The following is a 22,071-nucleotide window of genomic DNA, read 5'->3' as shown; positions in this document are numbered from 1 at the left end:
CCGGCCGGCCGAAGCCGGGGGCCGGCCTGTGGCGCGCGGAGCCCGCGCCGGACTGCGCCTCTTTGGACCTTGAGGGGAAACATGCGTTTGGCTTGGATCGCTTGAAATTCTTAGTTTGGGATCCCCGCCCGCCTGCCTCTTCCGCCTCGCGGGCTTTCTTTTCTTTTTCCCTTTTTTTTGTTTGCCTTTCTCTCTCCGGGTCTCCTTTTTGACTCCCTCCCTCTTTATGCTCGCCCAGCCCTCCCCCAGCTGCTGAGAAGTGGGGGAGGGTCTTGGCCTCCAGGTTCCCGCCCCACCGGGGCCCGGGCGAGCATGGGGGGCAAGCAGAGCACGGCGGGCCGCTCCCGGGGCCCCTTCCCAGGGGTCTCCACCGACGACAGCGCCGTGCCCCCGCCGGGAGGGGCGCCCCACTTCGGGCACTACCGGACGGGCGGCGGGGCCATGGGGCTGCGCAGCCGCTCCGGCCACTCCTTTTTTCGGGCATGGGCATGGACCCCAGCCCGGCCGGGGGGGTGTCCTTTGGCCTCTACACCCCCGCCTCCCGGGGCACCGGCGACTCCGAGAGGGCGCCCGGCGGCGGAGGGTCCGCGTCGGACTCCACCTTTGCCCATGGCAATGGTTACCAAGAGACGGGCGGCGGTCACCATAGAGACGGGATGCTGTACCTGGGCTCCCGAGCCTCGCTGGCGGATGCTCTACCTCTGCACATCGCACCCAGGTGGTTCAGCTCGCACAGTGGTGAGTCCACGGCCGGAGGCCTCGGAGGGCGGAGAGCAGGGGAGGGCGCGCCGGGGGCCCGAACCGTCGCTCGCGAGCCGAGGTTTGGGTTATAGAGTGGTTATAGAGTGCACGACCCGCGTCCGTCTGCCTCCCCTTTGCTCCCCCATGCCGAGGGATGACTGGGTACCTACTCTGTAGAGGAGAGGCTGTCAGTGAGGCTGCGGGGCCGGGCGTGATAGTGCTCCAGGGGTGTGTGCACTTGTGGATGGACACCGTGAGCCCTTCCTGCCGAAGTCCCAGTCTTGACCTCAGCATCGGAGGGAAGAGGTCTCGTCTGGCTTACAGCAAGTCAGCCTGGGGCTTCCCTTCTCTGCAGCGTTTTGCCTACCTCACGGTTCACAGAGATGGAGCCAATTTGTGGATTCGGTGGTGTCTCCTAAACAAAGAGTGTGAAAAGAAAGAAAATTGGGGCAAGTGCTGCTTAGGTGAGGGCTCTGACCCGGGCTGGGAGAAGGGGGCTGCCCAGTTTTGCCACCAGATTGGAGATCTATGTGAGTTGTTGAAAATGGAGCAGCCTGGCACAGACAGGTGTGGCCTGCTGTATGAGGGCCCAGCCAGGGAGCCTCCCTCCGGGCTTTGAGGACCAGGGCTCTGGTCACCCGTGCTGCCTGCAGTGGGCTGGGCTCAGCCACTCACAGCCCTCCATTTTTTTTTCTTCTGCTTCATGTTAGGTGCCTGTCCTTCCTGTGAATCTGCATCTTTTTGTAACAGAGCCTGGCAAGGTGGGATTTTATGGCCTGGCTATTTGCACATGACAGGAGGAGAGGAGGGGTCAGATAATCTGGGTGAATTCATTTTGGCAATTTAGGGTGCTGGGCCAGCGGTTGGAGGAGGGTTTGCCAGGCTCTGCTGGGCAGGGCACTAAAGGCCTGGCGGGTGCTTCTGGAGGAAAACAGGTCTGTCTGCTTGGCTCTCCTGAGAAGCCAGGTCAGGCTTCTAGAACGTTGGTCAGAAGGGTGTAGGATCGCCGTTTGTTAATTGGCAAGTTGAGTTTTGAAGAAGTTACATAGACTGCTTTGGGTGAGTTGGGAAAATTTAGATACTGTGTAGGAGAGAGATTGCTCCTGTCCTTAAGGACTTGTGGGGAATCTCTATTGGGATCCTTGTTTTAGCTACTGTGAAATAGGGTAGGCTTTTGGATCTCTCAGTTTTGTTCTGTTTTTCTTCTGCAAATAGTTTTGGATTTTCTTTGTTTTGGGTTATGTTTATTTTTGGCAACTTTATAAACTTTAACTTGTAAAATATTTTTTTTTGAGGAAAGTAGTGACTAATTTAGGGTAACACTTGGAGGTGGCTTTTGAATTGCTAGGGTGGTATTTTAATCCCTGAACAGATCTCTGGCTATCATTGGAGCGTCTCTGACCTGCACCAAACACTCAGCCCTGAAAGAGGTGCAAGGTATGACTGCTTTTGGCACTCACGGGCATTTTAATCAGCATTAGACATCTTGAAATTAATCATCTTTCTTAAGAAATGTAGTCACAGTCAGCCATATTTCGTGAGATGATTGTGGTTAAGTTTTTTTTTAAAAGAACTGTAATTAGTATCTGGTTTTAAACTGAGAAGCATGGAGTAAGAAGTTTCTAAAATCACAGAATTTTGTGTGTTGAAAAATAATGTTATCACATAAGGGCATCAGTGGGAAGAGAAAAAGGGAATTCTCTCTTTGCTAAATTTTTTTAAGTGTGTCTCATACTAGAAAATTCTTTATCCTTCTCCTACTACCAGGTTCCATACTAGAGTTAAGAATTTACTGTTCCAAAATTTCACTGCTTGGCTATGAAGCCATTACTGTTATTATTATTATTACTATTTTTCATTAAGTTGTAGTGAAGGAACAGAGAAGCATGGAACCGTGGGGATACAGGGAGAGTAGAAGCATATTAATCTGTTAGGAAAAAGTGTCTGAAGTGTATGTGGGAGGCTGCTATTAATATTTTTGGGTAGTACGTTCTTTACTGTGTAGGACCTTGTCCTTTTGCAAGATATTGGGCATACCTGGTCCCACCTAGTAAATGCTAGGATTCTGCAGTTCAGTGTGTCACCCCCAAATGCCCCCATGAATTCCTAAATGCTGTTTGGTGGTGGAGTTTGGGGGTGGTATCACCCTGATTGAGAACCACTGCTTTAAGGATCTGTTCTTTTTTAAAAATTTATTATGATTATTATTTTACAACTTGCTATAGGGCACACGTGCCCCCTACCCCCCCACCCTCCCAGAGAGAGAGAGAAAATGAGAAAGTAAGCGGCCAGGTCTAGGACACAAACCACTCGGACCATGATCGACCATTGTGAGAGTCCAGCACCTTAACCACCATGCCACCTGCTGGCTCCAAGGATCTGGTTTTTTCCTTTAATTATTTTATTTTACTTATTATTATTTCTTTTACCTTCCTATAGACATCAGAGAGAGACAGAGAGGGGGAAAGTGAAAAAGCACGCCATCAGGTCTGAGACTCGAACCATGATCAGCCCTGTGGGAGCCCAATGCCCTAACCACCCTGCCACCTGCTGGCCATGGGATCTGTTTTTTTTTTAATTCATATAAAGCGATTTTTTTTTTTCTGTGCAGTTCATTGGAGATGAACCTTTATGTGCAGTAGTAGTTCCACTTTAACCCCTGAAACAGGCCACAGGATCTTCTGGGACATCTCTTTCTTCGCTTGTTCATTGCTACAAGAGAAACTCATTTCACTTTTGGAGCCTTTGAATAAGGTCTGGGCAGCGTTTGCTCTTGTGTTGTTAGTTTAGAAGAGTAAGGATTTCAATGTACAGCTGCCTAGGCGCCTGGAAGTTGAGGTGATGCTGCTGCTTATGTTTCCGAGGTGCTCGTGGAACTCTTGGGCACAGAGAACAGTTGTCAGGGACATGAGTGAGTGCAGTGTACAGGAGGCCTCAGAAAGAAGCCTTATGTGAGCCGTATCTGAAGGCAGAATGCTGGGGGTCCCAATCCAGTTCCTCTAAGTAGCTGTGATCTTGGGCTAGACACGTCAGCTCTCTTGAGCCTCATCTTTGTTATTTTTAAAATGGATGTGGTAATCCTCAGCAGCGGCAGCCTAAAAACGTTGTTCCCCAAGTCTCATGAGAGCAAATACCGCTGTCACATTTCTCTTCTTTCGGTTCCTGCACATGCCTGGCACATCCTGTTCCCTCTGCTTGGAATGCTTTTCCTGCCATTCTTCATATGAATGCCTTTTTCTCATCCCTTAGGCCTCAACTGAAATTTCTCCTGAGTCTTGGGCCAGCAGGTGGCATGGTGGTTAAGGCACTGGACACTCCCACATGGCCGACCGTGGTTCGAGTCCCGGACCTGGTGACTTGCTTTCTCACTTTCCTTCTTTCTGTGTGTTTGTCTTTCTCTGGTCAAATGAAAATAAATGAATGAATAAAATAAAATTAAATTAAATTAAAAGATTGGCTCTCCTGCTTTCTCTAGTCACTCTCCTGTTACCTTAATGGTTCTTAACACACTTCATAAGTATTTTACTTTCTTCCCTTTACAGTGTGATTAAGTTCTAAGCTCCTTGAGGGCCAGGCTATATGTCTCTCTCTTTTTTTAATAGGGAAATTTTTAATTTTCTTTATTATTATTATTATTATTATGTTTTAATTTGACCAGGGAGAGATGGGGGGAGTGAGAGAGAGGGTTCCATTCCCCAGGTCCAGGACTGGAAAAATGGTCAGCCATGTGGGAGTCCAGCGCTTTAACCACCACACCACCTGCGGGTCCCAGACTACGTCTCTTGAGCACCATGGTTACTCACAATGTGCCTGGCACAAAGATTTGTGGAGTGAATGAATTTGAGTGCTCTATGACCATCGTCTTGGAGGTGAGACTAGTTTTCGTCCATTTTACAGGTAGGAAACAGGTTTTGGGGGAGAATGAGGAAGCTGCACAAGGTCAGAGTAGAGGTGAGCTGGGTTAGGAACGTAGGTCTGCCTGTGCGAGAATGCGGGCCCTGGACATCGTGCTCTCCCGTTCCCATCCGGAAGGAAGTGGGGGAGAGCTGTGGGAATAACACCAGCTATGAATCAGAGGGCTTGGCTCCTCTCATGCTTGGGCTGCTCATTAACTAAGTGTCTGACCTGTGACTGGGGAAGTCCCTGAGTCTGGGAGCTACCGTTTCTTCTTTGCAAGGGGGAGATGGTCCCTGTCTGGCTCCCCTTGCAAAGTCGTCATGGTGAGGGTCTCATGAGATGGTGTTCACAAAAGCCCAAGGACATAGAAGTGGAAAGCAGGGGTGTTCCTTTGGGGCCACTGTAGTCCTGTAGCTCTCTGCTGCTGTTAATTTCCTTAAAATTCAGTGGGTAGAAAGGTTTAGGCTGTGTGACCTGAAGCCCTCAAATGGAAGCTCATGCCATCTCCGAAATGTGACCACCCTGTCCCGCTACCCCCCCACCCTCCCAGAGAGAGAGAGAAAATGAGAAAGTAAGCGGCCAGGTCTAGGACACAAACCACTCGGACCATGATCGACCATTGTGAGAGTCCAGCACCTTAACCACCATGCCACCTGCTGGCTCCAAGGATCTGGTTTTTTCCTTTAATTATTTTATTTTACTTATTATTATTTCTTTTACCTTCCTATAGACATCAGAGAGAGACAGAGAGGGGGAAAGTGAAAAAGCACGCCATCAGGTCTGAGACTCGAACCATGATCAGCCCTGTGGGAGCCCAATGCCCTAACCACCCTGCCACCTGCTGGCCATGGGATCTGTTTTTTTTTTAATTCATATAAAGCGATTTTTTTTTTTCTGTGCAGTTCATTGGAGATGAACCTTTATGTGCAGTAGTAGTTCCACTTTAACCCCTGAAACAGGCCACAGGATCTTCTGGGACATCTCTTTCTTCGCTTGTTCATTGCTACAAGAGAAACTCATTTCACTTTTGGAGCCTTTGAATAAGGTCTGGGCAGCGTTTGCTCTTGTGTTGTTAGTTTAGAAGAGTAAGGATTTCAATGTACAGCTGCCTAGGCGCCTGGAAGTTGAGGTGATGCTGCTGCTTATGTTTCCGAGGTGCTCGTGGAACTCTTGGGCACAGAGAACAGTTGTCAGGGACATGAGTGAGTGCAGTGTACAGGAGGCCTCAGAAAGAAGCCTTATGTGAGCCGTATCTGAAGGCAGAATGCTGGGGGTCCCAATCCAGTTCCTCTAAGTAGCTGTGATCTTGGGCTAGACACGTCAGCTCTCTTGAGCCTCATCTTTGTTATTTTTAAAATGGATGTGGTAATCCTCAGCAGCGGCAGCCTAAAAACGTTGTTCCCCAAGTCTCATGAGAGCAAATACCGCTGTCACATTTCTCTTCTTTCGGTTCCTGCACATGCCTGGCACATCCTGTTCCCTCTGCTTGGAATGCTTTTCCTGCCATTCTTCATATGAATGCCTTTTTCTCATCCCTTAGGCCTCAACTGAAATTTCTCCTGAGTCCACTTTTAAATATTGACTCTTGGGCCAGCAGGTGGCGTGGTGGTTAAGGCACTGGACACTCCCACATGGCCGACCGTGGTTCAAGTCCCGGACCTGGTGACTTGCTTTCTCACTTTCCTTCTTTCTGTGTGTTTGTCTTTCTCTGGTCAAATGAAAATAAATGAATGAATAAAATAAAATTAAATTAAATTAAAAGATTGGCTCTCCTGCTTTCTCTAGTCACTCTCCTGTTACCTTAATGGTTCTTAACACACTTCATAAGTATTTTACTTTCTTCCCTTTACAGTGTGATTAAGTTCTAAGCTCCTTGAGGGCCAGGCTATATGTCTCTCTCTTTTTTTAATAGGGAAATTTTTAATTTTCTTTATTATTATTATTATTATGTTTTAATTTGACCAGGGAGAGATGGGGGGAGTGAGAGAGAGGGTTCCATTCCCCAGGTCCAGGACTGGAAAAATGGTCAGCCATGTGGGAGTCCAGCGCTTTAACCACCACACCACCTGCGGGTCCCAGACTACGTCTCTTGAGCACCATGGTTACTCACAATGTGCCTGGCACAAAGATTTGTGGAGTGAATGAATTTGAGTGCTCTATGACCATCGTCTTGGAGGTGAGACTAGTTTTCGTCCATTTTACAGGTAGGAAACAGGTTTTGGGGGAGAATGAGGAAGCTGCACAAGGTCAGAGTAGAGGTGAGCTGGGTTAGGAACGTAGGTCTGCCTGTGCGAGAATGCGGGCCCTGGACATCGTGCTCTCCCGTTCCCATCCGGAAGGAAGTGGGGGAGAGCTGTGGGAATAACACCAGCTATGAATCAGAGGGCTTGGCTCCTCTCATGCTTGGGCTGCTCATTAACTAAGTGTCTGACCTGTGACTGGGGAAGTCCCTGAGTCTGGGAGCTACCGTTTCTTCTTTGCAAGGGGGAGATGGTCCCTGTCTGGCTCCCCTTGCAAAGTCGTCATGGTGAGGGTCTCATGAGATGGTGTTCACAAAAGCCCAAGGACATAGAAGTGGAAAGCAGGGGTGTTCCTTTGGGGCCACTGTAGTCCTGTAGCTCTCTGCTGCTGTTAATTTCCTTAAAATTCAGTGGGTAGAAAGGTTTAGGCTGTGTGACCTGAAGCCCTCAAATGGAAGCTCATGCCATCTCCGAAATGTGACCTACATTGATGGGCCACTCATAATAACAGTGCCATCAGGAGCTCTGCTTTAGAACCATGGCTTTCGAGTTCCTTCCTCTCCACAGTTAAGTGTAAGTTTTGGTATAACATGATGGTGTTCACATGGTAGTCTGGGTACTGTTCTAGAGACCTGGCCATTCCTTGGTAGCAATCCTGTTCATAGGGAATGTGGATTTCCAGAGGTAGGGAAGGTGGAAGAGGTTGCTATTTCTGGGTCCTACTGTAAAATGGCTGGCCATTGAGGGTTTCTTAGTCGTGTAAGTGTATATATGTGCACCCTCAAAAAAACCTAAACTGTTTGCTGTTGTCACCAAACCATCAACTGGGGTGGAGATTAGGTGACTATTGATAAGTCTTTTTTTTGGGAGAGGTCTTTGCTACAGGGCACGTGCACTCACCAAACAGACAGAGACAGAGAGACAGAAAGTGAGAAATCACCTCCCAGGGGAGAGGGCCACGCCCCGGGCCCCGATCCCTTCTCCTCCGTTCTCCTCTCGGGATCTTGGGCACGCACGCACACGCGCCCGGCATGAGTTTTAAGCCACCGGGTCCGGGACGCGAACCGCGGTCTACTACGTGGGAGTCCAGCGACACATGCGCCAACTGCTGGTCCCAACTATTGATAAGTCTTTGAACATGCTGGCAGGGTATCTCCTGGGTTCCGTTTTGCCACCACTGTAGGGTTCTCAAATAATTTAATTTTTCCCACTCTTAAGTGATGGAGGAGAATCACCAGCTCTTGGGAGTGTATCAGAAAGCCTCTTTGTGCCTCACCACAGGTATTTAGAGGTAATGGCCTTTATGTGATTTCTGGAGAAGGAAAAGCATTATGTGGTCTTCAGAGAGCATGGTGGGTCTCTGCCCTGCAAAAGTTCTATTTTCTTTTTTTATTTTCTTAAAGTTTATTTATTCCATGAGTAGGCGATCCAGGGGGGCTAGGGGAAGAAACAGCACTCCTACAGGGTCTCAGTTCCTTGATCTACCCCCAGCTTCAGCCACCTCCAGATCATGGGCACGTGTACTCCCTGCCAGTGTACTCAAGAGAAGTCTCCAGACTTAAACCAGGAACTTTCCCACATGGAGAGCATTGCATTTTACTGTTGGTCCACCATCCAGTCTCCAAGACTATTTGTTTTTGTTTGCTTGCTATAAGGTGTGTGTGCTTGCCAAGCTGAGAGAGAGAGAGAGAGAGAGAGAAAGAAAGAGAGAGAGAGAGAGAAAATGAGAAATCATCCCCCTTGGAAGGATAGCCATGCTGCAATCCCTTCTCCTTCATTCTTGTCTTGGGATTTGGGGCAGGCATGCACACAAACCCAGCATGATTTTCAACCTGTGGGGTCTGGGACTCGAACCATAGTTGACCATGTGGGAGACCAACACCTTACTCACCATGCTATCTGCTGACTCCTAGGGCTTTATTTTTAAAAAATGATTTTTAGTTTTCTATTACTGTAAGAAATTATTTTCTATAACATTTTAAAAGGTTACCTTAAGACTAAGATAATTTTTTAAGAATTTTAAAATTTAAGTTAGTATTATTATTATTATTTTGGAGAGGTTTTTGTTATACGGCGTGTGCACTCACCAGAAAGACAGAGAGAGACAGAAAGCAAGAGAGGCAGAAAGCGAGAAATCACCCCCCGGGGGATGGCCACGCCACAATCCTTTCTCCTCCATTCTTCTCTCGGGATCTTGGGCATGCACGCGCATGTGCCTGGTGTGAGTTTAAGCCACCAGGTCTGGGGCTCGAACCACAGTCAACTACATGGGAGTCCAGCGGCATAGCCATTATGCTAATTGCTGGTCCCAAGTTAGTATTATTTTTTAATTTGACCAGAGAGAGACAGAGAGAGAAGAAGTGAGAAAGCAAGCCACCAAGTCCAGGGCTAGAACCGCAGTCAGACATGTGGATGTCCAGTGCCTTAACCACTACTCCTCCTGCCGGTCCTGCAAAAATACCTTTTTTTTTTTTGCAAAGATAATTTCTTAAAGGTCATAATTATTTCTTCCCTCAGTGGGATTTGAAAAGTGTTGCAAACTACAGTGGTTTAGCTCTTAAAGTGGTTGCTTTATGGGATGTATACATTTTGATTAAGACTCACCCCAAATATTTCACAATGCTATTCTTAACCAAAGAAATGTAGCTCTGGTTTCTTTTTCTTTTTTTGGAGAGGTTTTCGCTATAGGGCGCGTGCGCTCGCCAGGCAGACAGAGAGAGACACAGAGACAGAAAGCGAGAAATCACCCCCTGGGGCGATGGGCACACCGCAATCCCTTCTCCTCCATTCTCCTCTCGGGATCTTGGGCATGCACGCACACGTGCCTGGCGTGAGTTCTAAGCCACCGGGTCTGGGATGTGAACCACGGTCGACTACGTGGGAGTCCAGCGACATAGCCATTACGCTAACTGCTGGTTCCCGCTCTGGTTTCTTTTGAGAACAGGAACATGCTTTGTATTTTATACATATAATATTCAACCTAAGTTTATTCATATCACTGAAATTGTAGTATGCCCAATTATAAAAGTAAACTTCAATTTCAACAATTTCAAACTTGGAGAAAACCTCAGAGAGAAGTGGTAATAGCTTAAGTGGCTATTGGTCCCACTCCCACTAACCCTTAAGTAAGGCTGTTTCTGTTTTGTTCTGATTTTTTTGGGAGAGGTTTTTTGTTATAGGGTGTGTGCGCTCGCCAGACAGACAGAGAGACATAGAGACAGAAAGCGAGAAATCACCCCCCGGGGGGGATGGTCACGCCGCAATCCCTTCTCCTCCATTCTCCTCTCAGGACCTTGGGCACGCACGCACACGCACCCGGCGTGAGTTTTAAGCCACCGGGTCCGGGACGCGAACCGCGGTCGACTACGTGGGAGTCCAGCGACATAGCCATTACGCTAACTGCTGGTCCCCAAGTAGGGCTGTTATTAATGACAGTAGATCTTCAGGGTTACGCTACTTGAATCTTAAAGTTAGTCTAAAACAAATCCCAACCCTAATCTTTTGAATGATGGATGAGTATAAATTTCAGTCTGTTTCTTTTCCAAGCTTTGCCATGACCTAGTCTGAATCATCATGATTACTGTGGATATAGACTTGAGTGAGAAAGGGGCTTTTTAGAGACCCAGAAGTTTCCACTTCTGAATCTTATTTTCTCATAAAGACACAGATTTATGCTTGGATCCAACAGTTGGGCTCTTGTCTTTGACGTGCTGTGAGGATGAGGGGTGAGTTGTGGATATAAATGAATTACCTGAAGACCATCCCTTAAGTGTAAAGGAAATGAAGAACCAAGTTTAATCTTAAAGCAGTAGCTGGGATAGTTTCTGAACTAGTGAGACTATTTATCTTAATATCTCACTGGAGTTGTTAATCTTGAGGATACAGCCTTCATCCAGTGGGAGAAAAGAGAAGGGAAGAACTTGCTGGATTGCTCTCAACTCCAAGTTAGGGGAGGCATGCGGAGAATGTAAGTACACTCTTAGATCTGTAACAGGAAGGATGTGCAAAAGAGCTTTCCTGATTCTGTGAGTGGTTCAAAGGGGTTCTTAAACTCGGCAGGTGCCCAGTATTCCCTAAAGACCTTGTTAACAATGACAATAACTGGACCCCACTCCCAGAATTGGGTAGAGCTGAGGAGAGACCCAAGAGATCTGAACTGAAAACAAATGATTCCAGAAGTGTAATCAGAAGACTGTCTAAATCTGAAACTCACCTCTACCATGGGTTTAGTTTTTCTTTGCTGAAACAGAGAAAGACCTGAATGCTTTTGTTGGTGTATTCATTAGCATTATTTTAAGAATTACTAAACTAGTCAGATATTTCCTAAGCAAGATGCATGCAAGTCTTTGCTAAGCTCCAGAGGGTAGGTGCAGCCAGCAAGAGCATCGTTTGTTGTTTGATGGCTTTCTTTTACATAGAGCTAAGCATTCATCTCTTACATGTGGGCCTAAGCCAGTCTGCTTTGGTCCTGAGAATTGAAGTTGCCTCGAACAGAAGGTAATTGTGGCAGTGTCCTCTTTCCTTCTGTGCTCGTCTTCCCCCTGATTTTTCTTCTAAGTCATAGTTGCCTCTGCCTGCTGGTGCTACAAAGGACTTACTGAGTTATGTCCTCTTTCATACATCCCCAGTCAGGCAGCAAGACAAGTTGAGATCTTAGGATGAATTCAGACTTTCAAGTGGACAGAATACCCATTTTTTCTTTTCTGTGACCAACCCAAAAGTATGAGACTTTTTTTCTGTCTAGGTGGAGATCTGCTACTAAGACATTCATTTATTCAGCTGATATTATTGAGTACCTTCAGGGAACCTGGACATATGGCAGATGCTGTGAATGTGTATTTACTACAAAGGTGACAAGCATTACTTTATGCTTTATAGCTTCCTCATTCCTTGAGTCTGAGTATTGCAGCTTGTAGAAGATTTTACCCACCTTAAAAAATATTTATTTGATTATTATTATTATTATTTTGATGTGCTGTAGGGCATGTGTGCTCACCGGATAGGAAGAGGGGGTTGGGAAAGAGGGAAAGTGAGAAAGCAAGCCACCAGGTCTGTGACTTGAACCTCAGTCGGCCATGTAGGAGTCCAGAGCCTTAACCACTACACTATCTGCTGCCCCGACCCCCCCTTTTTATTTTTAATGTCAGAGGACACTTGCGTACAAGGTGGGGGGAGAGACGTACCTGGTCCCAGTGCAGTCCTTTCCCTCCAGTTCTTCATCCCATCAAGACTTTGGGCATAGCCATATGGGATCTGGTTTCCTGTACTTAGTACTTAAACACTGTGCTATAGGACACCTGATTTTACCTAATTTGTCTGTTCCTTATTGAATAAACTAATTCAGGTATTTAACTGTGAGGCTGCTGTAAGAATATATTTCTTCTCTGCTCTTCAGCTACACTTTTCCATTTTTTCCCTAAATCTTCTTTCTGGGATGAGGCAAGTGATCTTCCTGGTGGCTCTCGTCAAGTGCTAACTAAGAAATTCCTCCTGTATCTCACTGTTAGGGGTGCTCTATCCTCTCAATGAGAATATCAAAAGAAAAACTTGTTTTTCAAACTCTTCATGTGTATCTTTGGCTTCAAAAAGTATCTTTGTCATCCCTAGAGCCACTTTTCTTTCTGGTCATTGAACACTGTTTGCTAGAACCATGATTCACCACTTTTTAAATGTCTCGGTAAAATGTATCTCAAGACACAAATACCCATAGGAAATTTCCTCCTTGGTCTTAGAAGTGTATGTCTCTGAACTCTACAATATTAACACTTCAGTCAGCCCTCCTCCCCAACTTTTTTTATTATGGTAGAACACATAAAACAAAATTTCCTATTCTTTTTAAAAAGTTCGTTTATTTTGGGGCCAGGAGGTGGCATAGTGGTTAAGGCGCTGGACTCTAGTACAGCGGACTACAGTTAAGTTCTGGACCCTGTAGCTTGAAACTCCTGCTGGGCACATGTGTGTGTGTGTGCCCAAAATCCTGAGAGGAGAATGGAAGAGAGGGGATTATGGCGTGGCCATCCCCCATGGGGGTGATTTCTCACTTTCTCTCTCTGTTTTTCTCTCTGTGTCTCCAGTGAGCACACGCGCCCTACAGATAAAATCTCTCTCCAAAAAATATTTTGTAAGAGGAAAACACAGAGAATGAGAGAGAGACAGCCACGCTCAACAGGGTCTCGTGCCCCAATTCTCCCTAGCCTTCTTAACTAGCTGAAATGAGCACGTTTACATGTACCTGGTATGGACAGGTTGACCCAGGAACCAAACACCATTTTTCTGTGTGGTTCTAGCATAGTGGAGTAGAGTGCTACCTACTGCTGCCACATCGTAGCTCAAATTTTACTGTCTTAACTATCTTTTTTTTTTTTTTTTTTTTTTTTTTTTTTTGGAAGGTTTTGTTTTTGCTATAGAGCGCGAGCACTCGCCAGAAAAAGAGACAGGAAGTGAGAAATCACCTACCCCCCCCAGGGCAGATGGCCACACCGCAATCCCTTCTCCTCCATTCTCCTCTCGGGATCTTGGGCACGCACACACACGCACCCAGTGTGAGTTTAAGGCACCGGGTCTGGGATTTGACCCGCAGTCGGCTACATGGGAGTCCAACAGCATAGCCATTACATCAACTGCTGTTCCCCCTGTCTTAACTATCTTTGTACATACAGTTCAGCTGTACTTTAAATGCTGCATGTAAGTGGGATCATACAGTATTTGTCTTGTTGTGACTGTCTTATTTCACTTAGCATAATGTCTTCAAAGTTCACCCATGTAGCCTATGTCTGAATTCTCTTCCTTTTAAACATTTATTTTATTTGTGCTAGCATGTGCATACACCCAAGCCAGAGTCCTGCATGCACGGATGTGCACACATGCCATGTACACCAGTGCACCAGTCGTGCATGCCAGAGTATTTTCAGGGGATCTGAATCCATGATCAACTGTGTGACTTCCAACACTGCAGTTCAATTTGATTGTAATTGCACAACAGGCTGGACCGTCGCTCCTTTTTAAGATTGAGTGGGGTATCTGTCTGCCTTATTTTCTGCTTGCCCATTCATCTGTGGCTGAGCTCTTGGGTTGCTCCCATGTTGTAGCTGTTGTAATTCTGCTTATGAACGCGATTGTACGATGATCTGTTTGAGACCCTGATTTCAATTCCTTTGAGTACGTATACGACCAGGAGTGGAATTGCTGGAGCGTTGGATCATATGGTAATTCTATTTTTAATTTTTTGAGGAATCACCATACTGCTTTCCACAGCAGCTGCACCATTTTACATTCCTACCAACACGGTGTACAACTTTCCAGTTTCTCATATTCTTGTCAGCATTTATTATTTTATGTGTGTGTGTGTGTGAGTTTTAATAGTAGCCATCCTAATGAGTATGAAGTAGTATCTTGTAGTTTTGATTTCCATTTCCTAAATGATTTTTGATGTTAAGCATTTTATGTGCTTAATAGCCACTTGTATTTCTTCTTTGGAGAAATATCTATTCATGTCCTATGCCCATTTTTTCCCTTTATTATTATTATTTGTACATAAAATTGCTACACATCATTTAGACTGTGAAGAGACGTTACCCAGCATGATTTACACCTCAGTCCAGCCCAGTTGAGACTATTATACACATCTTCGTCAACAGATAATAAATCTTTGTCCCACAAGTGTCTTACCTCTCCATTTCCCCCCAAATTTCCTTTCCTACACTCTTCCCCTCCCACACTCTTTAAATTTCCTTTCCTACACTCTTCCCCTCCCACCCTTTTTTCCATTTGTTTCTAGTTTTGATTGAAGTTTTTTTTTTTTTTTTTTTTTGCTATTGGGCATGTGTGTCTGCCAGAGAGAGAGAGTGAGAAAGGGAAAGTGAGAGATCAGCCCCTTGCTGAACGGCCATGCCATCATCCTTTTTCCTCCATTCTCTCAGGATTTGGGGCATATATGCACACTTGCCCAGTAGATTTTCAAGCCAACAAATCTGGGACTCAAACTGTGATGTTGTGTATGTGAAATCCATGGGATCTAGCTGCCTTAACCTCTGTGCTACCTGCTGGCCCTGTTATTGTTTTTAGTGCTATTCAAAGCAAGTTTGTTTTGTTTTGTTTTACATTTTTGTCATAAGGCATGTGTACTCATGGAAGAGACAGAGAGAGGAAAAGTGAGAAGTCACTTCCCTGGTGGGGTGACCATGCCATAATCCCTTCTCCTCAGTTCTCCTCTTGGGATTTTAGGCACACGTGCACACATACCCAGTGCGATTGTCAAGCCACTAGGTCTGGGACTCCAACTGTGGCCAGCCATGTGAGAATCCAGTGCCTTAACCATCATGCCATTTGCTGGCCCTCTTTAAGTAAATTTTTTAAAGTTGTTTTTTTTTTTTGGCCATAGGGGGTACAAACTTACCAGAGAGAGACAAAGAGAGATAGTGAGAGGGAAAGTGAGAAATCACCTTCCCCCCTAAGGGAGATGGTCATGCCGCAGTCTGTTCTCTCTTCTCCTCCTGGGATTTTGGGCGTGTGCACGCACATGTGCATGGTGTGATTTTCAAGCTGCTGCTGGCCCCTTAAGTAATTTTTTAAAGCCTTGTTGCTGATAGTTAACTCTGATGACTGTGTTATTGTCCCAAGAATAATTAGTAAATCTGTGTTATATTTGAGTACTCTTTGCTCAGAAGAAAGAATTTAAAAGACTGTTTGGTGCTGAGAGACTTAATGAGGACTTTGGCTAGACGGGGGTACCTTACGTTCTGAAGGATCATTTTTGGAGAATCCTCACCTCATGATTAGGCATAGATCATCTCGGTCTTGGTGAATTAGATTTGTCAGAGTGTGGCTTAACTTCCTTGTTGGTAGTTCCCTGAGCCCTCTCAAAAGTTTAAGCCATGCTTCGCAGAGAGTTGTTCTGAAATTAGTCATTGTTCTACTGTGCTCTGTATTGTCTGGAATCCTATAAGGTCAAAGTTGACTCGTTAGCATGTGGGAGGAACTTAAACCTGGAACGGGGTAGGAGGAGTACTAGGGACCCAGGCCCACCCGGTGTGGTCATTTTGCCCCCATTTTTTATGTATTTATATATATGTATGTATCTTTGCACTTGTTTCCATCTCAGATAATGTTTTTCCCTGCTGAGAAGGTACCCTTTTCATAGAGAGCTATAAAGATTCTTTTATCCTAAGAACTCTGGGACTCCTACACGGATTTGAGGGAGCCCTTGGGATTCCGACCTAACAAATTAGCTTTCTGTGATATTGTTCTATTCCATTTAGATCATTTACACCCTCAAGGTATAATACCAGCTAAGTCAGCTTTTCAAAGAACTTCTTTGTAACACTGCCCACTACTCTAGCAAGCATCAAAACCCACAGGCATCACAGGTCGTTAGATTTCCTCAGCCCTGGTCAGGTGTGGCCAGAACGATCATGCCATTGTAGCCGCTTGCCTGGGGAGCTCTGGGCAGGCCTGAAGCCCTGAGATGAGGGCCGGCATGCAGGCTGACCCTTCCCTCCCGATACCTGAGGGGCCCAGTCACGTTGGCTGTGTTTAGTTCATCCTCTTTGTACCTCCTGATAACTCAGAGGCCAAGTGCAACCCAAAAGGATAGTGAATCTAAGTGTCTCAGTATTTTGAAGTATAGGAATCTCCTCTGAAGTGGCAGATCTTTAACAAATAGTATTATGAGCTGTTCTGTTTTGCCGTGACTTTGGAAAACCTTTGGATTCCTCCACTGAAAATTTGCTTGAGAAAAAAATCTTTTTAATGAAACAGTGTGAGTCACAAAGCAGCCACCCCTTCTCATAATAGCATTTCTCACCAGGGGAATTTTTGGTAGCTGTTGGGGGAGGGATTTGAGTAGGTCGTGGATGATGAATCCCTCGGTGGAACATAGCCAAAGGCTGCCATATCAGAACTCTGGTGCTTTCCGTGCTGACACCAAGCCCTGAATTCAAAGTGCAGGACAGCAGAATAGAGCAGGGAAGCTTGTGCTCGGTGAACTGCCTCACTAGCATGACCAGAGAATGAGGCTGGAGAGTCAAATTCAAAAACCAGTTCATTAAAACCCCATTGTCCTGTCAAAGGATCATGAAATGGAGGCCTTGGGTCAGAGGGCCAGAAGCCATTTACAGGCAGAATGTCAGCCTTCTGGGTTTAGGTCTGACTCTGGACCTCATGAGAACTTGAGGTCATGCCTGGTCTCTTCACTGCCTGTGCCTCCCTTTCCATGTTGCAAATTGGCTTTTGGTGACCACAGGACCCTTTACAAGGAATGGATTCATACAGGGTCAGCTGTGCCCTTAAGATTTTAGGTCTGGAGACCAGCAGAGGGCATAATGGTTACATTGCTGGACTCCCATGTAGTCGACTGGGATAGAGTCCTGGACCCAGTGACTTAAAATTCAAGCTGGGCGTGTGTGCATGTGTGCCCAAAAGCCTGAAGGGAGAATGGAGGAAAAGAGATTGTGGCATGACCATCCCCTCAGGGGAGTGATTTATCACTTTCTGTCTCTGTCTCTGTCTATTGGGCAAGAGCATGCACCCTATAGCAAAAATCTCAAAGAAAAAAAAAGGATATTAGGTCTAAAGTCCTTGGAAGGAAACATGTCACCCAGTCAGCCTCCTTGTAGGAGGGTAAAAAGGAAATACTAGAAATACTAAGAGTTTAGAACAAGCCAGGATTATGATATCAACATCCAGATTGCCTGCCCTAAGCCCTTCTCCCAACTTGAGCCCGAGTTTTAACTGTTTTCAACTTCATTGATTCATGGTTCTTTGGGACTCATGTCTGAACCTCTGTCTTATGTAAGCTACAGGCACACGAAAGTCTGAAAGGTTATTACAACTGTGTGAAGATTTGCTTTCCTTTGGAAAGTCACGGCTGTCTCCATTCTGTGTTTTCCTGGCTTTGTACTTTTCTTCAAAGCCTCTTAGCAGTTCCAAGTCTCCAGAGCTCCGTAAAGGGGAAACAGGAAGTCAGCATTTGATGCATAAGAGCCAGCAATAACTCATAGAGAAAAAGGCACAAGCCTGGAACTGGGAAGGAGAATTCTGGGCCTTGAAGGGACCAGGCCTCCAGACTTCCAGATATGTCCTCAGCAGTGACTTGGCAGCTCCTCCTAACAAGTACAAAGACCTTCTGTTCAGAGAAGACTAATTTTCTTAGGTGTTGTAATGGACATTCAAGTCACTTTTATATGACAGCATAATCTGAAGGATCTTTGACCTACAGAGAGCAAAACTTTGAGTTTAAGGAAAAAGTAGATCAGTTTTATAAAGTAGTAGGGATTACTTCCCCTTGTCTCTCTAACTTGAGTCTGCAGACTGTCTTTATCAGGGGACCCAGGCTGGAGCCTGACCTTCCTTTTTCCTGTCCATTCACTTTTAATGAGCTCTAAAGTTTTAGTCCTGTGATTACTAAATGGAAAAGTCACAGGGATCTGTGCTGTTTCAATTTTGGTTTCACTCACACATTTCAGGAAACCAGATAATAATGTGACTCTGAATAGGATCTCTTTGGTATTTCGGAATCTTTCCAAACACAGAATTATTTTAGGTGTTCAAAAGAGAACCTACCAAACAGATAAATAAATAAAACTTGACAGATATAATTGTAGCTCCCCTGCCTTATTGCCAGTTTTTTCCCTTCCTTCTCCAAAGGTAGATACATCCCTGACTCTAGTGTTTATCTTGCTATGTATATGTTCATACTTTTGCTGCATGTATTTATCCCAAACAGTATGTTTTATCTGTTTAATTTTATATAAATTGGTATAAACTGTATCATAATGTCTGTCTTTCCTTATCTCTGTGTGTGTGTGTGTGTGTGTGTGTGTGTGTATACCTCAAAATGTATTTGAAACACAGAAATCCATTTTTCCTACTTATTGCTATATCACGTTCATTTTTAAACATTTTTTTAAAGAATTATTTTATTTAACTTTATTTATCTTAATTTGACTGGAAAGGGACAGAGCGAGAGAGGGAGAAAGCGAGAAAGCAAGCCACCAGGTCCAGGACTTGAACCATAGTCAGCCATGTGGGAGTCCAGTGCCCTTAACCACCATGCCACCTGCTGGCCCCCAATTTTTAAACATTTTTATTTACTATTAATATTATTTTTTTATTTGCTGTAGGGCTTGTGTGCATGACAGAGAGAGAGAAAGCTAGAAAGCAAACCATCAGATCTAGAATTTAGCGTGGCTGGTCATGTGGGAGTCCAGTGCTTCAACCACCAAATCACCTGTTGGCCCAATCACATTCATTTTTACTGTTGTACCCTGTTGTATTACAGATATCACCATTTGTTGACTCATTCTCTTATCAATGAATAGTAATTTCCAGTTACCTTAAGAATGGTTTTCTTGGGGCCGGTAGATGGCGTGGTGGTTAAAGGCGCTGGATTCCCACATGGCTGACCATGGTTCGGGTCCTGGACCTGGTGGCTTGCTTTCGTGCTTTCCCTTTCTCTCTCTGCCTCTGTCTGATCAAATGAAATAATAATAACAAATGGAAATAAATAAATACTAATTTTTTTAAAAAAAGAATGGTTTTCTTTTTCCTTACATATTTGAATGAGAGATTTTCGTTTGGTTTAATTTGTCTCTCTTTCTTTTTTGTTTTTGTTTTTTTTTAAAGATTTTTGTGATAGGGCACATGCACTCATTGGAGAGAGACAGAGAAGGAAAGTGAGAAACCCACACCCTCCTGGGGGAATGGGCACACACACGTGTGCACCCACCGTGATTTTCAAGCTACAGGTCCAGGACTCAAACCGTGGTCAGCTATCTGGTAATCCAGCGCCTTAACCACCACACCACCTCCTGGCCCCAAATGAGAGTTTTTCTTTTCTTTTTAAAATAATTATTTATTTATTTAATTCCACTTGTTATTATTATTTTTTAATTTGACCAGAGAGAGACAGAGAGAGAAAGGAAAAGGGAGAAAGCTAGCCGCCACATCCGAGACTCAAACCACAGTCAGCCACGTGGGAATACAGCGCCTTTAAATGCCACGCCACCTGCCGGCCCCCCAGATGAGAGTTTTTCTAGGGTACATCCTTAGTCCTGAGATAGTGGGGTCATACAGTATGCATGTGTATGTGTATCTTCAAATCTTAAGTATTGCCCAGTAGATCGACAATGTGATGATACTAGTTCATACTTCCCAGATAGCATAATTTTGCTTGCTTCACATCTTTGCCAAAACTTGATATTGTCATACTTTAATTTTTGGTCACTGCTGGTGTATGGGAATGACATATCATTGTCATTATATATTTGTTAACTTTTTTGTATATTTGTCATTTTCACTTTTCATAATGTGTATTTACACATAATTAACATGTTAGTATTGTACAGTCAGTCATCATGTTTCCTCTTCTGTGAAATGCTGCTTCTTGTCCCTTACTCATAATTACAATGGGTGTATCATCTGAATAGTGTTTTTGTTTCTAGGTAATCTGTCATCCTATGTAATGCAGATGTATCTTCCAGCTTGTAGTTAATTATTTAATTATTTCCTTTGTGATTTCCTGTGATGAACTTGATTTTTTTTGAAGTTTATTTATTTCTTTCATGAAAGAGAAAGAGAAACTGAATTCTACCTTCATTCTCCCCTCAGCCTTCCGGCTAGGCAGGATCGTGGTGGGGCTGACCCAGGATCCAAGCCCTGGGCCCTCACATGTGACTGCAGTGTTGAGGGTGCAGCTTTACCATTGGTGCCACATGGGCTGAGCCTAACTTGCTAGAGTTGAACATGGCAGGTTTTTTTTGGTTTCCCTATGACGTTTTATATATTTAATAATTTTTTTTTCCCTGAGGTCATCAAGACATTATCTTGTATTTTCTTCCAAAAGTTTAAAATGTTTGCCTTTCATCTTTATTTATTTATTTATTTTAAAGATTTTGATAACTTTTTTTTCTTTAATTTTTTTTGGAGAGGATTTTGCTATAGGGCTCGTGCGCTCGCCAGACAGAGACAGAGAGACAGAAAGTGAGAAATCACCCCCCAGGGGGGATGGCCACGCCTCAATCCCTTCTCCTTCCTTCTCCTCTCAGGATCCTGGGCACGCACACACATGCGCCCAGCGTGAGTTTAAGCCACCGGGTCCAGGATGCAAACCGTGGTCGACTACGTGGGAGTCCAGCGACATAGCCATTACGCTAACTGCTGGTCCCACCTTTCATCTTTAAATCCTTAATAATGGAACATTAAATTTTTCCAATGAAGTAAGGGATGTACTTTCTTTTTCCTATATTAATGGCTAGTTCTTTCAGCAGCAAGTGAAGAATAAGAATATCTTCTCCTACTGATTTGTAGTTGCTTCTATCTATATGAATACCAAGTTTCCTTCTAGGCCTCTGTTATGTTCCTGGGCTTCTTGTTCTGTTCCTTGTGCTAATACTCTCAATTACTATAGTTCTGTAATAGGTCTTGCTGTGTGGAAATGCAGATCCTTTCACCTTATGTACTCTTTTTCTTTCTTCCTTTTTTTTTTTAGAGAAAGATTTTTGCTGTAGGTTATGTATGCTTGCCGGAGAGAGATAGACTGAAAGTAAGAAATCACCCTCCAGGAGGGATGGCCATGCCACCATCCCTTCTCCTTCATTCTTCTCCCAGGATCTTGGGCACACGTGCACATGTACCTGGCGTGAGTTTGAAGCCACTAGGTCTGGGACTTGAACCACAGTTGACTACGTGGGAGTCGAGTAATGTATCCTTTATGCCATCTACTGGTCACTTATGTACTCCTTTCCTTTTAATATTTATTTATTTAATTTATTTTATTTGTCGTTATTATTTAATTGGATGAGAGAAGGAGAGAGAGAGAGAGAAAGTGAGAACAAGCCGCCAGGTCCGAGATTTGAACTGTGGTCGACCATGTGGGAATCTAGCACCTTAACCACGCCACCTGCTGGCCTGCCCTTATGTACTCTTTTTCAAAACTGTGTGGGCTAAACAAAACTTTCTAGGGGACACATGAGGAAATCTAGATAGGATCGACCATATGAAATACAAAGTACCAGGAGCTGCTTTGCTTATAGCTGGTATTCTTTCTTAATGACAGGACATCTGGCAAAGCTACTCTAATGGGCAGTTTCAAATTTTTTCCCCAACTATCTCGCACAACAAACAATAATGTTTCCCTATGTCTTTGTATTGCAAACAGCACAATAATCAGTTCTGTATGTTACGGACATATCAGTAA

The 22,071-nt window shown here is 44.7% G+C and overlaps 1 protein-coding gene across 1 annotated transcript in view; it reads left to right on the top strand.

Annotated features, from left to right (window-relative positions):
* Positions 1-10: 10 nt before the first annotated feature.
* ZNRF1 (zinc and ring finger 1) overlaps positions 11-22,071 on the top strand; it is a 139,017-nt gene continuing 116,956 nt past the window's right edge. The window contains 2 exon segments of the mRNA XM_014589401.2: positions 11-471; positions 474-738. Coding sequence (XP_014444887.1) covers positions 313-471; positions 474-738 — 424 coding nt within the window. The 5' untranslated portion in view covers positions 11-312.

This window comes from Tupaia chinensis, unplaced genomic scaffold (assembly GCF_000334495.1).
Source record: "Tupaia chinensis unplaced genomic scaffold, TupChi_1.0 Scaffold000355_1, whole genome shotgun sequence".
Lineage (NCBI taxonomy): Eukaryota > Metazoa > Chordata > Mammalia > Scandentia > Tupaiidae > Tupaia > Tupaia belangeri.
This window is presented reverse-complemented; position numbering and strand designations above follow the sequence as displayed.